Source organism: Quercus suber, unplaced genomic scaffold (genome assembly GCF_002906115.3).
Source record: "Quercus suber isolate HL8 unplaced genomic scaffold, Cork oak 2.0 scaffold_194, whole genome shotgun sequence".
NCBI lineage: Eukaryota > Viridiplantae > Streptophyta > Magnoliopsida > Fagales > Fagaceae > Quercus > Quercus suber.
This window is the reverse complement of record NW_027069652.1, coordinates 805,628-820,520: the sequence shown is the minus strand read 5'-3', so window position 1 is coordinate 820,520 and position 14,893 is coordinate 805,628. Positions and strand designations below refer to the sequence as shown.

The 14,893-nt window shown below is 35.3% G+C and overlaps 1 protein-coding gene across 1 annotated transcript; it reads left to right on the top strand.

Annotated features, from left to right (window-relative positions):
- Nucleotides 1–388: 388 nt before the first annotated feature.
- LOC111999622 (small ribosomal subunit protein uS17y) lies at nt 389–4,248 on the top strand. The gene is made up of 4 exons (XM_065778944.1): nt 389–845; nt 1,292–1,332; nt 1,424–1,514; nt 3,955–4,248. The coding sequence occupies exons 1-4, from the start codon at nt 810–812 to the stop codon at nt 4,081–4,083; spliced, it is 297 nt and encodes a 98-aa protein (XP_065635016.1). The 5' UTR covers nt 389–809; the 3' UTR covers nt 4,084–4,248.
- Nucleotides 4,249–14,893: the final 10,645 nt, after the last annotated feature.

The window sequence follows — 14,893 nt, the reverse complement described above, 5'->3', positions numbered from 1 at the left end:
CCTTACACTACAAAACACACGGGTCTTAGGCCGCATTTGCAAAAACGCTGCTATAAACGGGCTAAAGTCCCCTTTTTAAAAAACGCAGCTTAAAGAAACAACAAAAGCCGTGTTTTAAACATGTGGCCATAGAACATGTCTAAAACTGCTTTTTCTTTTTTTAGCTATAGCTGCATTTTTGAGGATGGAGCTATGGCTGCATTTAAAACACGCGGCTATAGGACTTGAGTATTTCATTTTTATTATTTTTTTAATCTTAACTATGGCCGCTTGTAAAAAACGTGGCTCTAGCTTGCCTAAAGCCACGTTTTTTAGACGCGGCTTTAAATTTAGTTTGAAGCCGCGTGTTTAAAACGTGGCTTTAGTTTGGGATTGGGTTGCATTTTTTAAACGTGGCTTCAGATTTTGCCTATAGCCGTAGGTTAAAAACACGACTTTAGGCTTTGTATAAATACTAAACTAAAAATTTTCAACCCTAGCCTCTCCAATAGCATAGCCTCCATCTCTCAAGCCCTCAACCTCCATATCCGATCTCAACCCTCACCCTTCTCATCAAGCTCTCATCCTTCTAATCAAGCTCTCACCTCCGATTCATCCATCATCCTCACCAATTCATCATCGTTCTCACCTCTGCCACCGAAGCTCACGCTCTATCGCACCGAAGCTCACGCTCCATCGCACCAAAGCTCACGCACCATTGTCGACCCAATCCATCATCCTCCTCACCCATCTTCGAAGCCCAGCTCCGTTCATCCATCATCCTCACCGAAGCTCTCTGTTCAATCAGCCATCGTCGACCCACGCAGGCCATGCCCCATCGCCGATCTTTCTCCACTCCTCTGCGGGTACTTTCTCTCAGCTTTTTCCTTTTTCTCAATTTGCATTTGGGTCTTTGTGTGTGTTTGTTTATGTTGTTGTTGATTCTACTTCGGGATTATTGAAAAGATCCTAAATTTTTTGAAATTTCGTTTGTGATTGGTGATTTTTGATGGTCTGGGTTGAGGAAAAAGCTTAGCGATTTGTGTTGGGGTCATGCAACCCTTTTGTTTGGTTACTGAGAAAATGTTCCTGTCATTTATTTATGAATCATGACCCTATTCTTCTCTCTCTGTCTTTATATATTTTTAATTATATAGAAGGACTATTTATTCAACATAATATATAGTTAAATATTGTACTATAATGAGGGGTCGTATGAGACACTGTTACAAAGTTTGTATTTTGAGCTCTTTACAGACTTCAAGATTGGATTTTTATTAATGGGTTTTGGTTTTTTGCTCTGGTTTTTCAGGCTGAGAAGGCCTTTTTGAAGCAGCCTAAGGTGTTTCTAAGGTACTGTTAAGTGGGTTTTCTTTTGTTGCAGTCATTTGTTTATTTGATCTAATTTTTGATTATGTTGGGGATGTGTTTGTTCTTTTTTTAGCTCAAAGAAATCTGGGAAGGCGAAGAGGCCTGGAAAGGGTGGCAGTCACTATTGGAAGAACATTGGGTTGAATTTCAAGACACCCAGAGAGGTAATTGAAGGTTTGCTTGCTGACATATTTAGTTTTGCATTTTTTTTTTTTTTTTGGTTGGGCACTAATTTCAGCTGTGAATTAATCTATAACTGAAGTTATTATGATTTCTTTTCCTAGCGTTGCATTTTGCTATATAATGTCTGGTATCTGCCTATGTTTAAACCAAAAGGTCCACACTTGTTGGTATATCTAAGGTCCTTGATGTTTTTATTCAAAATAAAATTTAATTGGTTTTGGACTTGGCCTTGCGTGTAGAAAATTTCCAATGCTTGGAATTTGGTTTAATGCCATTGCTTTATGTTGAACGACTAGGATCCGACTCATTAAGAGGTTTTCCCAGATGGGTACTAATTCAAGGTTGGGAATTCTTCATGGTTTGCATCTCTAAGCTAAATAGTTGTTTAGCTACCACTTAGAGTCAGTGCACTATATATAAGTCTTCCTTGATGCTGTGGTGCCCCACAAAAATTTATGATCACATATATATATATATATATATAAGATAAAGACACTCAATATAACTTGATTGGAGCATGTGAAAATCCATACCCTTTAGAGGCTAGCTAGATGATAGACACATTGATTACTTTAGCTTATCTAAAAGACCTCAGTCCGTGGTTTTTCATGAATTTGCCTCACATAATAAGATGAGGCCAAATATGAATTGTGTGTGATGTTGGTGAGCAATGAGCATCTTTGTTATGCCATTTCTTAAAATTGAGACCAAATGATAACCATTTCCTAAAGTTTTTTTTATAAAACAAAAAAGCCCAAGAAATCATCAAAAAAGGGAGTTATTATTTAATTAAGTAATTAATTTAATTCTTATCCAATTTTCAGACATATATAGTACTCCAATCTAGAAATTTTTTGTCAAAATCCTTTACATGACAATGATAGGAAATGGCGGTTAAAGTTGTTACGATTATAATGGACAAGAGAGCATAATAGGTGCAGCCACTCTATGGACTTAGGCTATATATGTATGGGGCCTATAGGGCCTCGGCCACTCCAAACCAGCTGTGGCCAATATTAATATCCCATTTTGTAAAAAAGAAAAAAAAAAGAAAAAAAAAAAAAGAATGTAATGGTCATGACTAAACTATATTCTTATTGTTAAGTAAGTTCTAGTTAACTCAATTAGTAACGTCTTTGATGGTTAAGTGCAGGTATATCAGCACTTTTAAAAGATTTGTTTTTGTTGTTGTTTAGGAAAAACATGAATTGGGTATTCAATGGAATTTGTATTGCTTTTGAGTGGGCTTGTTTAAGAGTGATGAGTGAAGTTTATACTTGCTGAGTTGTCTAGGAAGAGACATGCATTGGGAATGATATGAAATTTATTTTGCTTTTGAGTGTATGATGTTTTTCATGGGTTTGTTTTTGAGTGAAGAGTGAAGTATATGTTTGCTAAATTGTTTAGGGAGATACATGAATTAGGTATTCTATGGAATTTCTATTGCTTTTGATGAGTTTGTTTCTGAGTGAAGTTATAGACTCTTCCTACTTGGTTAGAATTATAACAAAAGAAAAGATGAGTCTGTGGTGCTTTTGAGTTTCTATGGAATTTGCATTGCTTTTGAGTCTTGTGGTGCTTTTAATGAGTTTGTTTCCTAGTGAAGTTTGAGTGTTCTTAGGTGATTAGAATGATAAAAGAGAAAAGAAAATAGTTTGCTAAGTTGGTGAAGGACATGATACAAGTACAACCCCATAGTTTGCTGTTAATGAAATATGGCTTTAAGGTGATATATGATACAAGTACCACAAGCAACTTGATCTAAGGCCAAGGTGAATTCTATATTGATAAACAAAACATGGGTTTGGAAGGAAGCCTGCAAGATTTGACTAGCTTTAGTCACCATGCAAAGCCAAATTTCTTTGACAAACTGGTCTATCACTAGCTGCGATTCAAACTTTCTTTGGCAAACTTGTTGATAATCTAAAACAAACTAAGAACGAAGGATACACTACCTCCATTAATGCTGTTTTGGTTATTTAGTCTGGGCAAGCCGTAATTGTTCATGTGATATATATATATATATATATGGAATTTGTATTGCTTTTGATGAGTTTGTTTCCAAGTGAAGTTATAGACTCTTCCTAGTTGGTTAGAATTATTAAAAAAGAAAAGATGAGTATGCTTAGTTGTTTTGGAAGAAACATGAATTGGGTATTCTATGGAATTTGCATTGCTTTTGAGTTTGTAGTGCCTTTGATGAGTTTGTTTCCTAGTGTTCTTAAGATCGGATTTGGTAGTGCTGAAAAGTTGTCTAACTTCACTAATCTTGTTTTTAAGAGCGTCTCTAGCTGCTGTATATTTTTATCGTAGCATTCAATTTTGGAAAAGTCAAGGTTTTCTTTATATGAAGTAACTTATGTTCTTCTTAGTTCTCTACTTGGTTTGAAATAGCTGACTGCTGCCTTTATATTTTTGCAGCGTCATTATGGACATAAATTGTGTTCTACTTGTAAAACAAGGGTACAAGACCGATGCCCCACTTGTAGACAAGAGCTTGGAGATGGGAAGGCACCCCTAGAAGCATCCGGGATAGCCATAGGAAGTTAGAGACAGTCATGTGCGTAACGTTTGCAGTGGAGGTATAACCATAATCATGTGTTGATGCTTGCTGCATCTTTTTTGTGTCAAATGGACCCTAAACTTTCCTCTATTTTGTTGCTGTATTGAACTACGTATTCCTTAAAGATTGATAATTTTCCCGTATTCCTTAAAGATTGATTGAAATTGTTATAGGTTTAAGAAAATTCCAGCTTGATATTCCTTTGAAATTCTGGCTTGATATTTTGTTGCATGCAACAAGCCGAAATTTTGCAGGAATAACAAGCTGGAATTGTGTGGGTGACAAGTTTTTTATAGTGGCGTTTGTAAAATTTATAGCAGCATTTGTAAATGCATTTGCCATCTGGCATAGAAAGAAAAAAAAAAAGTATAGCCGCGTTTTTAAAATGTGGCTATAGACAAATTCAAAAAATATTCAAGGGGTTATAGTTGCATTTGAAATGCGGCTATAGGTGACAGATATAGCCACATTTAAAAAAATGCAGCTATAGCTTATGTCTTCGAAGCTATCAACAAGTGACCTATAGCCACATTTTTAAACACGGCTATAGATGGCCCCTATAGCCACATTTAGAAAACACGGCCAAAGAATGTCCTATAGCCACGTTTATAAAAACGTGGCCATTGGTCTGAACCTATAGCCAAATTTTAACTGCGGCTATAGCTATTGCCTATAGCCACATTTTAAATGCGGCCATTGGTCCTACCTATAGCCGCGTCTGAAAAAGTGCAGCCATAGACCCCATAGGCCTATAGTCATGGGGTTTAGACCATGTTTAAAAATGCGGCCTAAAAAAACGCGGCTATAAGCCAAATCGTCCTATAGCCACGTTTTTCTGACCTATTGCCACGTTTTTAAAACATGGCTATAGAACTTTTTTTTTTTCTTGTTTTGTAGTGTTATATATAATATCTCTAATTAAAAATATCAATAAAAAATTTTCTAATTATTTTTTTTATAATTCCTTATTTATTAATGAAGATGGTGGTTTGAACTCAAGCAGTTAACTCTTTTATAATACTTGCATAAATATGGTTATCCTAAAATAATTAATTCCAAACTTAAGATTGAAAAATCAATTATATTTGTACACCTAATAGAAATTTCATTTTTAAGTATTATTTTGATACTTAAATCATATGTTTTATTATTGATTTTATTCAAATGGTTACCCTAACTTATACAACTTGAGCAATGTCTCTAATTATATTGTGCTTTAGCCTTTAAGAACACATATATTAATATTACACATGAAAAAACACTCTGATTTCAGAAATTCTTTTAGAAAAAATGAAAAAAAAAGTTATATAGGAATTTGGAACGATGAATATAATTTAGCCAAATATTATCTATGATCTAAAATGATATAGGGGGAACTCTAAATTGAATTTAATTAGACTTTCTATATGAGAGGAATTCCCCATACAAAGAAATTAACACAAAGCGCAAATAAAATTTTAAAATATAAAAATAAATAAATGTTGATAAAGTCTTAACAATCAATAAGTAAAAGTAATTTGGAATCAGATTGCACTATAGACCATGAAAGACATGTTTTGAACCAAATTTTTCATAGTGATAGTCAATTGAAAAATCAAAACACTTACAAACTAAATACATAGAATAACCAAAACCTAAAACACACAAAATAGTTCAAAGGTTAAGAATTTAAAAAATTAAATAAAAAACTTACCTAAGAGAAACCAAGAACTTAAATAGGTATCCCTTATTTTGCTTCTTTATAGTAGACTTCCTTTGACATAATATCAATACATAAAAATTTAGAAACAAATAGCAATAAATAAGATGAATTTATTGAATTAAAACTATCATATATATTGTAATACTCGAAAAAAAAAAAAGATTTAAAAGGAGAGGTATTTAAGTAAATTTTTGTGGGGCCAATTTTATAATTTCTAATTATAAGGGAGGTTTTTTTAGAAAATAAGGTTGAAACCCTAACTATTTACAAGCTTATTAAGTCAATGTATAGGGGAGATATTTTGAGAGAGGAGATTACCCAAAGGACTGAAGTAGAGAAAGATTGACTACACCCTAGAGGTAAGAGCTTAAGAAATCTTGTTCCTTTGTCAAATTTAGACTTTATGTGGTATTAGATTTATTTATTTATTTATTTTTTTTTATGTGAGTATTTTGGCCAATAGTGGGACTGTTTATATATCAAAAAAGAAAAAGAAAAAAAAAGACGTAAACGAAGAAGGAATTTGATTAATTTTCTCAGTGCCCAGTGTTGCGTTAAGTGTAAAAGAAGGCTCTTGGATTAGGTTTTTGCACAAGTTGACCGAATTGGGGTTTTGGCGAATTGCAAAAGGTAATGGTGTCTGTGTAGGCTTGATTTTGTTTGATATAGAATATAGTACCTTTTTTCTAGTTTTGTCCTTATCTCAAAGAGAACTAGGGGTGAATGGAGATTAAAAAAAAAATGAGCACACGTATAGAAGATTAGGTGGTGTACTTTTGACCCTATATGGCTATAAGTATGGTGTATCTATAGGCTTTGTCCCTAGGTACTATTAGTGGCCGAAAGTGGAGGAAATATATATATATATATATATATATATTATGAATACGGTGGATATTTTTTAACCATGGAATAATAGTGGAAAATTATTGGATAATTTTAGCAGTCTTTCTCTTGGTTGGGTATTCATCTAAGTTTTATTTTAAAATATTAGATTATTGAGTAAATGATATTTGAAAAATTGTTTAGGTGATATCTAAGAATATTAGAAGAAGTGTTAGGAAGAAGTTCCTTTTTGGTATGGCTTTTGGAGGTAAGTAACCTTATCCTAATTGGTTTTATTTTGCGTATTTTAACTACTGAAAATTGTTTACAGTTGTTACAATTTTATTTCTATTGTATTACTGATTTCAAGTAATATATCTAATTACTGAATATATGATGTATTTTATTTAATTATTTTTAGCTATACTGATTCAAAGTAAAGAATAAAGAATTTTCTCAAATATACATGAGCATTGAATATAAGGTTTATTTTATTTAATTGTTTTTTTAGCTATACTGATTCAAAATAAAGAATAAAGAATTTTCACAAATGTACATGAGCATTGAATATAAGGTTTATTTTATTTAATTGTTTTTTTTAGCTATATTAATTTAAAGCAAAGAATTATAGAAATATCACAAATAGATTTGAATATTGAATATATGATTATATATGTGTATTTGAATAAGATATATTTTTGTTAGAAACTATGATTTCATATATATGATTATGAACAATCTGACTATGAATTTACTCTGATACCCAAACCAATGAGGGGTTATTCATTGGTACTCTGATGCCCAGTCACGAGGATATAGCGTGACCATAGTCATAAGATTGTTAAGAATATGAATTATGTTTGGATATTGAATTATTTTGAGTCACTAAAACTGCTTATGTGTTTTTGGAACCTGTTGTAAGGTATAGATTTTGATATATGAAAAATTGACTATTGTCTAAACCATCTATGATATATTTGTAAGATTGAAGTATGTGATCTATGTACGACTTATTATTTTAAGACTATGAAACTTCTTTAGTTATTTTGAAAACACATAATATATTATAACTTTTGAAAACACATATTACATCTCATGCTTTACAGATCTGTAGCTTGATGGAACTTATTAGGATTAGGGTTAATTATTGAGTTGTCAACTCACCCTTTTTTCCCTTCCAGTTTTGGATTGTGATGAAAAGCAAATTCTAGGAATTTTGATGTTGTGTTGTGAGCAGGGAAAGAAGCTTAGTGATTTTGGAACTAGGTGGTCTTCTAATAGTTTTATATTCATTGACCAATTGGCATTATGTACATGTGGTTTGAATTTTGTTCCTATTAAATTATTGGAGATCTATTCATAAAGAAATTGTTGAGGTTTTTTGGATTTATTTGATTTAATTTTTGATGATAAATTTTAGTTGCTAAGAAGGCCTTGCACACTTCTAGAGTGCTTACTTTATAAGTGTGCGGCGGTTGTCACGTGCCTATATTTATAGTTGTGTTCGGGGCGTGACATATATATATATATATATATACATGTTGGGCTTTGGATATGAGCCTACTATGATTAATTTGTTAAAGATGGTGTTAGGACATATGTGTTTTTACTTGCTAAGAACATATGTCACTTATTTATGTAAATTGGCTAAATCCTTTGACAAAACGCACTCTACTTGTAATTGGGTAGTTCTAGGTGTTTTTAATACTTCAAGAAATAAGGTTTCAAGGTCAAGTGTTGAAGTCATCAAGTTTGTCTAAGAAAAAGCAAGCTGAAGTGCAAATTCATTAAAACTCGACATCTGCTCGATAGCTACCTCGACACCTGCTATTTGTCTAGATTTATAATTTCAGATTTTCTGATATGATTTTCTTAGGATCTGTGAATATGCTTTTGGGCCTTCTTTTCTCCAAACCCTAAACATATAAAATGATTGTTTTAAAAGCCGTCAAGTGGGACACAAGTTGCAAAAGCATTGAGCAATTTCTGTTCAAGCAAATTGTGATCAAAGACGAAGTTCTTGACCTAGTTCATCTTCTCTGAAGAAGTTTCTGTGTATTTGCACCAAAGGGTTTTGTGACCAAGCATCTTCCTGATCTTCATCATGTAGGATGAACGGAAGAACTTTGTAGCCAACCTCTCTTCCTTAAGTTGGTGTTTTGAAGTCGCGTACTAGGATCCATGCATTGGTTAGTCACGTACTTGGGAGCCGTGCATCAAAGGTGGAAATTGTCACTACAGATTAAGTCCAATTGGGTATTGGGGTAAGGGTTCAATTGTAGGTTGGTAAGGTACTTGGGATTCCTTTACTTATAACCGCTTGATTTGATAATAGTGAAGTTTTGGGAGTGGTGACCTAAAAATCACCCGGTGGGGTTTTTGCCACAAGGTTTTTCCTCATTCATAAACAAATCACTGTGTTATTTAATTTCTGCTGCATATTTAGTTTTTGGTGATTTGTTTGTGCTTCCATGCAATTGCATGATTAATTGATTAATTAATAACTTGGCTAATATTAATTGGTATAATCACAAGGGGTCATTTAGATTGTGGCCTATCAAGTGGTATTAGAGCGGGCACACTCTGATTAGGTTTAATCTTTGCTGTGTTGATCCATTGACTCTTGCTTGTCATGGATAGAGGACAATCATTAATTATACCTCCTTTATTTGATGACACTAACTATGCATACTGGAAAGTATGCATAAAAGCTTTCTTGCAGTCTTTAGATGAGAAGGCGTGGCAAGCTGTAGAGATTGGCTGGACCAAGCCAAAAGAAGAACCGACCGATTGGGATGACGCAAAGATCAAGGTGGCTAACTTCAATAGCAGAGCATTAAATGCCATATTTAGCGCAGTCACCAATGAGGAGTTCAAGAAGATATTCTCATCTGAAACTGCTAAGGAGGCTTGGACCATCCTCCAGACAACTTATGAAGGAACAAAGGCTGTCAAAGATTCAAAGCTTCAGAGGCTCACTACAAGCTTTGAAGAAATTAAGATGGAGGAGGATGAGTCGTTTGATGAGTTCTATGCCAAGCTAAAAGACATAGTGAACTCAGCCTTTAATCTTGGGGAAACCATCCTTGAACCCAAGGTTATAAGGAAGGTGTTCAGATCTCTACTTGAGAGATTCCATGCCAAGATTACAGCAATAGAAGAATCAAAGGATATTGACAAAATTCCTTTGACTGAGCTGGTTGGAAACTTGCAGACCTACGAGCTAGGACTATCTAGGATTGGCAAAATGGGTAAAGGCAAGAGCATGGCCTTGATGGCAAATTGCAGTGATACAGATGAGTCTTCTGATGATGAAGATTCCAAGATGAAGTTCTACATTACAAGGCAGTTTAAGAAGTTTATGAAGAATGCCAATGGGAGGAACTTCGACAAGGACCGCAGATAACCTAGTTCTTCTCAGTTTAAGAGCTAAGACAAAGGGAAGAAGGACATTAAGGATGGCGGTCAGTACACTGTTCCGGCTGGACCAAAGTGCTTCGGATGTCATGGATTCGGTCACATGAAGCACGAATGCCCAACATATCTCAAGAGCATTGGGAAGAGTAAGGCACTTGCTGCAACCTTGAGGGATATTGAGCCCGAAGATGATTCCGACAATGAGGATGACGGAATCTTAAATGCCTTCACTGCCACAGTCAATCCTATTGAAGGGATTGTTGAAGAAGTGGATGAAGAAGAAGAACTGGTGGAGTCTAAATTTGAGAAAATGGATGATCTAGATGATATCTATTCAGCCTATGAGAAGCTTTACAAGCTCTCTGAGAAGCATGAGAAATTGTATAGGCTGGCTACCAAGAAACTCAGTGATGTGGAACTTGATCGTGAAGAGTTGTCCACAAAGTTTGATGAGGCGAATCAAACTATTAGAGCATTGAGGTTTGAGAATAAATTTTTGGCTAAGAAGACCAAGAAGTTGAAGTTGAGCTGTTTCAAGTTAGAGCTCAATTGGAGAGGATTTCAAGTGCAAAGCTTGATGAGATGCTGAGCAATCAGAAAAATCCTTCGGATCGAACAGGCTTAGGGTATGGTCTTTCTTTCTCTAATACTGCTTCTATTAGTAATACTGTTTTTGTTTCTCTTACTAATAACACTGAAATTGAGAACACTGATGTTAAAACTGAATTAGCTAGTGAGAACTTAGACAAGGGTAAATCTATCTTAGGAGAACCCTCTAATCAAGATAAGAAAGATGCTAAAAACCCTAGGACTAAGAAGGCTAACTCTCAAAAGCCTAAACAAAAGAAGCAGCATCTTTGTCATCATTGTGGAGCTGCCAGTCATACTCGACCAAATTGCTATAAGTGGCTAGTCACTCAACAGAGCAACGACATGATAGCATCTGGAAGCCAAAATCAGCTTCAATCCTCTCTTGCTCCTCATCGAGATCTTCTGAAAGCCCTCATGTTCCTTTCGAACTTTAACAGTTTCAATTCTTCCCCCTCACCTCCTGTTCAAGGGTTCAATCAAAGGAAAGGTTCTTCCAAGGTGTGGAAGAAAAATGACTCTAAGTGATTTCATCACTTTCTTTTCCCTTCTTGCTTTACATGTTTGTTGCATTGCTTGTGTGTTTTGCATTTTTTTTTTGAGACAATCTAGTTTTATGTTTTGTTTTGTTTAACATGTTTTTGTATATTTACTTTCAGTTTTGTTTACTTTTATTTTTAATATAAAAATAAAAAATAAAAAAAAATTGAAAAATCAGAAAAATACAAAAACGGTGTGTTTTATGTGTACTTTGGTACTTGTGTACCTTGGATGGCTATTGAAATAAAGTTTCTAAACTTTGTATCTCTTGTAGCTTAGATGAGCATATCTATGCACAACTAAGCAAGTGAGCTTTGTGACTCTTGTTTGTGATGAGTAAGATTAAGTTATCTCTTAAACTTAACACTCGTATTACTCTTTTTGACGGGTAGGACTAGAAAATCTTAAGAGAAAGACATAAATAACCATCTCACCACTATTGCCCGCCAATCATAAATGACACTTGTATGCTTCGGTACAAAAGTGTAGTGTTATAGACACCTGTATGCTTCGGCATAGCAAAAGTGCAGTGTCAAAGACATTCGTATGCTTCGGCATAGCAAAGAAAATATGCAAAGAAATTAAAAAGCAAAAAGATTAAAAACGCTTTAAATATGGTTGCAAGTGTGTATTTTAGGAGATGTGCGAGTTATAGGATGTACCTCGAAGGTGATAGTCCCCATTAAACAGTTATGATTGTGTGTGAATTAAAGTTATTTTCTCATATCTCAGATCGTCATAACATGTATACACATATGCAATCTTGCGATATTTTTCACACACCACACGCAATATTCTTTACTACTTTTGATACATGTGCAGGTATAATGTGATTTGGCCATCACAAAAGTTTACATGTTCTAATGTATGCTTACTAAATTGTCTTAACTTGTTTTTGAAAAATAAAATTGGTTAGACTTGTTTAGTGTGTGTGTGTGTTTTTGAGGATCCAAGTGCTTAATTCCTTGTTGAGAGATGATGTTGAGAGCTTTATATATTGATTGGATCAATGGTTGAGGTGTATGTTGGATTGCATTTATGTCTATGTTTTTCTCTTCTCAAAAAACTGCTTTTTTAACCTGGCTCGACACCTCCTCGATACCTGGTTATCTGTTGAGCTTCTCAAGCTTTTTCTTATCGCAATCTCAACACCTCTTCGACACCTGATGGATCGATCGAGAAAGTTTCTGTCTCCTCGATACCTCCTCGATACCTGGTCGATCAATCAAGCTTCTGTGCTTTGAATCTGTTCCTTGTTCCTTAACACCTATCGATACCTGTAGCTGTCGACGACCATTTTCCTCGACACCTCCTCGACAGCTTCCTCGATACCTCTCGACACCTCAACTGTCGAGATTTACTAAAATGTTTATATAAGGTTTTTTTGCGATTCAGACTTCATTCCCTCGATCTCTCTCGATCTGTCCGTGGCTGTTCATCTCCTAAACACCATTTTCTCACTCAAATCTTCAAATCCTTTTGATTTTCGGCCTTCCCTTGGTTTTAATCACTTGGTATGTTCATTTTTCACTTCCTTTCTCATGCATTTCATGTTTTGAAACCTAGTTTTTGGGATTTTTGGAAATTTTTTGAGTTTTTCGAAATTAATGAGTTTTTCTTGAAATTTTGGGTTGGGTTTTCACTTCAATGTTTTCAAAATGTCATACATTGCATTTCATGTACATTAGAATGACATTTACATGCATTTAGATGTGTGCTCTATGTTTGTGTGCTGGTAGGATTGGATTGGGCTGAGCCCATGATGTTTTTCAATTTGCATGTCACATGATCATGCATTCCCATGCATACGTACTTCTTGTTCATAATATTTGATATATATGAACTGTGTTGGGACTTTTCTGATTGTCTCCCTCTCTATCTCTTTCTCCTTCTTTTACGCTAGTAGTGTCTATGGCACCCAAACATAAATCCACTCCGGCTCGGAACCCTCTGCGTTTTGGAGCTTCCTTTTCTTCTGATTCTACTCCTCTTAACCTTCAGTTCCGTGATGGAGATGCCCACAAGGCATTTTCGGAGAACTTTTCTTGACGAGGTGTTCATTCGGAATGCCAAGTCATTTTGACGGACTTCGCTGACACTGACCTTCCCTCTGTCATTCACAATAGGGGATGGGAGTCATTGTGTGACGTCCCGGTCACTTGTCCTCTCGTGTTGATTCAAGAGTTTTACTCCAACATGCACGGGATAGATCGTTCAGTACCTCTCTTTTTCACTCGCGTTCAAGGTACGCGCATCCCTGTCACACCGCAGCTAGTTGCGGATGTGCTTAGGGTTCCTAGGATAGAGTTTCTTGACTATCCCTCTTATGAGCATCTGAGGACTGTGTCTAAAGATGAGCTCATTTCTACCTTTTGTCAGCACCCTGCTGATTGGGGTGAGCATCAGTACACATCATGTAGGCCTTTTGCTAAAGGTCCTAGATTCCTAAATATAGTGATGACATTTGAACGGTTTTAGACCCCTTAAAACACAACCAGATTGGTTAGCCTAGATTAATTAGCCAAGTTGTTACTTAGTCAAATTATGGAATTCTAGGTTAAAGCAATCAAATAATCGTATCAAAATAATAAAGTAGCGGAATAATAAAAGACACAATGATATGATCACCTAGGAAACCACACGGTAAAAACCTGGGGAGGATTTGACCTAGCTATCCTCAAGGTAAACCTGAATCCACTATGTGAAAGAATCAAAGTTCATACAGAAGGACTACAAGCTCCCCGCTTGACTTCCTAATGCTACCCACCAGTAGAACTTACTGACACGACCACGTGCAAACTTCGAATCCACGAACTCCTTCTTTCTTGAATTCTTCAATCAGCTACAAGCACCCACGCTTAATATTCTTTAAGCTTCAATGGTAGCAACCAAGTTGATCATCAAGATGTTGATACTATCTCTAACTTGAAAACCCTAAGCTTTGTGTAAAGGAAAGCTCCTCTAGATCTCACAAGAGATTTACACAAAACAACAATGTATGAGCAACAATACAACTGGAGCAACACTAAAAACGTGGCTAGGGTTTTACCTTATATACCTATGGCAAAAACATAAAACCCTAAACGTTTAATGAGTTAGGGCTGAGTTGTAAATTCTGCAGAAAACGCAATCTGGTCGACTTTCGATTGATCGAATCTATTCTTCGATCGATCGAGCCAGACCAAAATGCCCCAATTCATCTACAGTCTCTCGATTCCAACTTTACAATAATTAAACAACTTTGAGCACACTATAACAAGACTAAACATATCGTTTTGATCATGGTTTGCCAATATTACAAATTAGAGTTCTAAATACATAAATTCCTAAACTTTTAGAACCTAACAACATTTGTACTCCATCCTTTCTCTCATTACAACTCTATCACAGAGCCTCGTGCTCGCTTTTTGTTATCTCTTTTAGAGCATCTTACTATAGATTTTCCCTCTCATTTTATCTTTTCTATCATAGATGTTCATCTTGATTCGACGTCCCGTGATAAGCTTATCTTTCCTTCCGCTATCACGAGAATTTTACGCCATTTTTCTATTCCCCTTCCTTTGTCCAACCACTTCACACACATCTGTGCCATAGATGCCGCTACCGTAAAACGTAGTGAGGCTCAGTTTAGGTCGAGACAGATGGATTCCACTCCTCCCTCCCGTTCAGCTCCATCCAGATCTGCTCCACCTACATTTGCTCCTTCTTCCTATACGGGCGATGTA

What these genes read in the sequence shown, in the direction of transcription:
- LOC111999622 (XM_065778944.1), top strand. Translation starts at nt 810, where the DNA reads ATGCCCCATCGCCGATCTTTCTCCACTCCTCTGCGG. An exon ending in CTTTCTCCACTCCTCTGCGG is followed by an intron (nt 846 to 1,291) that starts GTACTTTCTCTC and finishes CTGGTTTTTCAG; the next exon opens with GCTGAGAAGGCCTTTTTGAA. An exon ending in CAGCCTAAGGTGTTTCTAAG is followed by an intron (nt 1,333 to 1,423) that starts GTACTGTTAAGT and finishes TTCTTTTTTTAG; the next exon opens with CTCAAAGAAATCTGGGAAGG.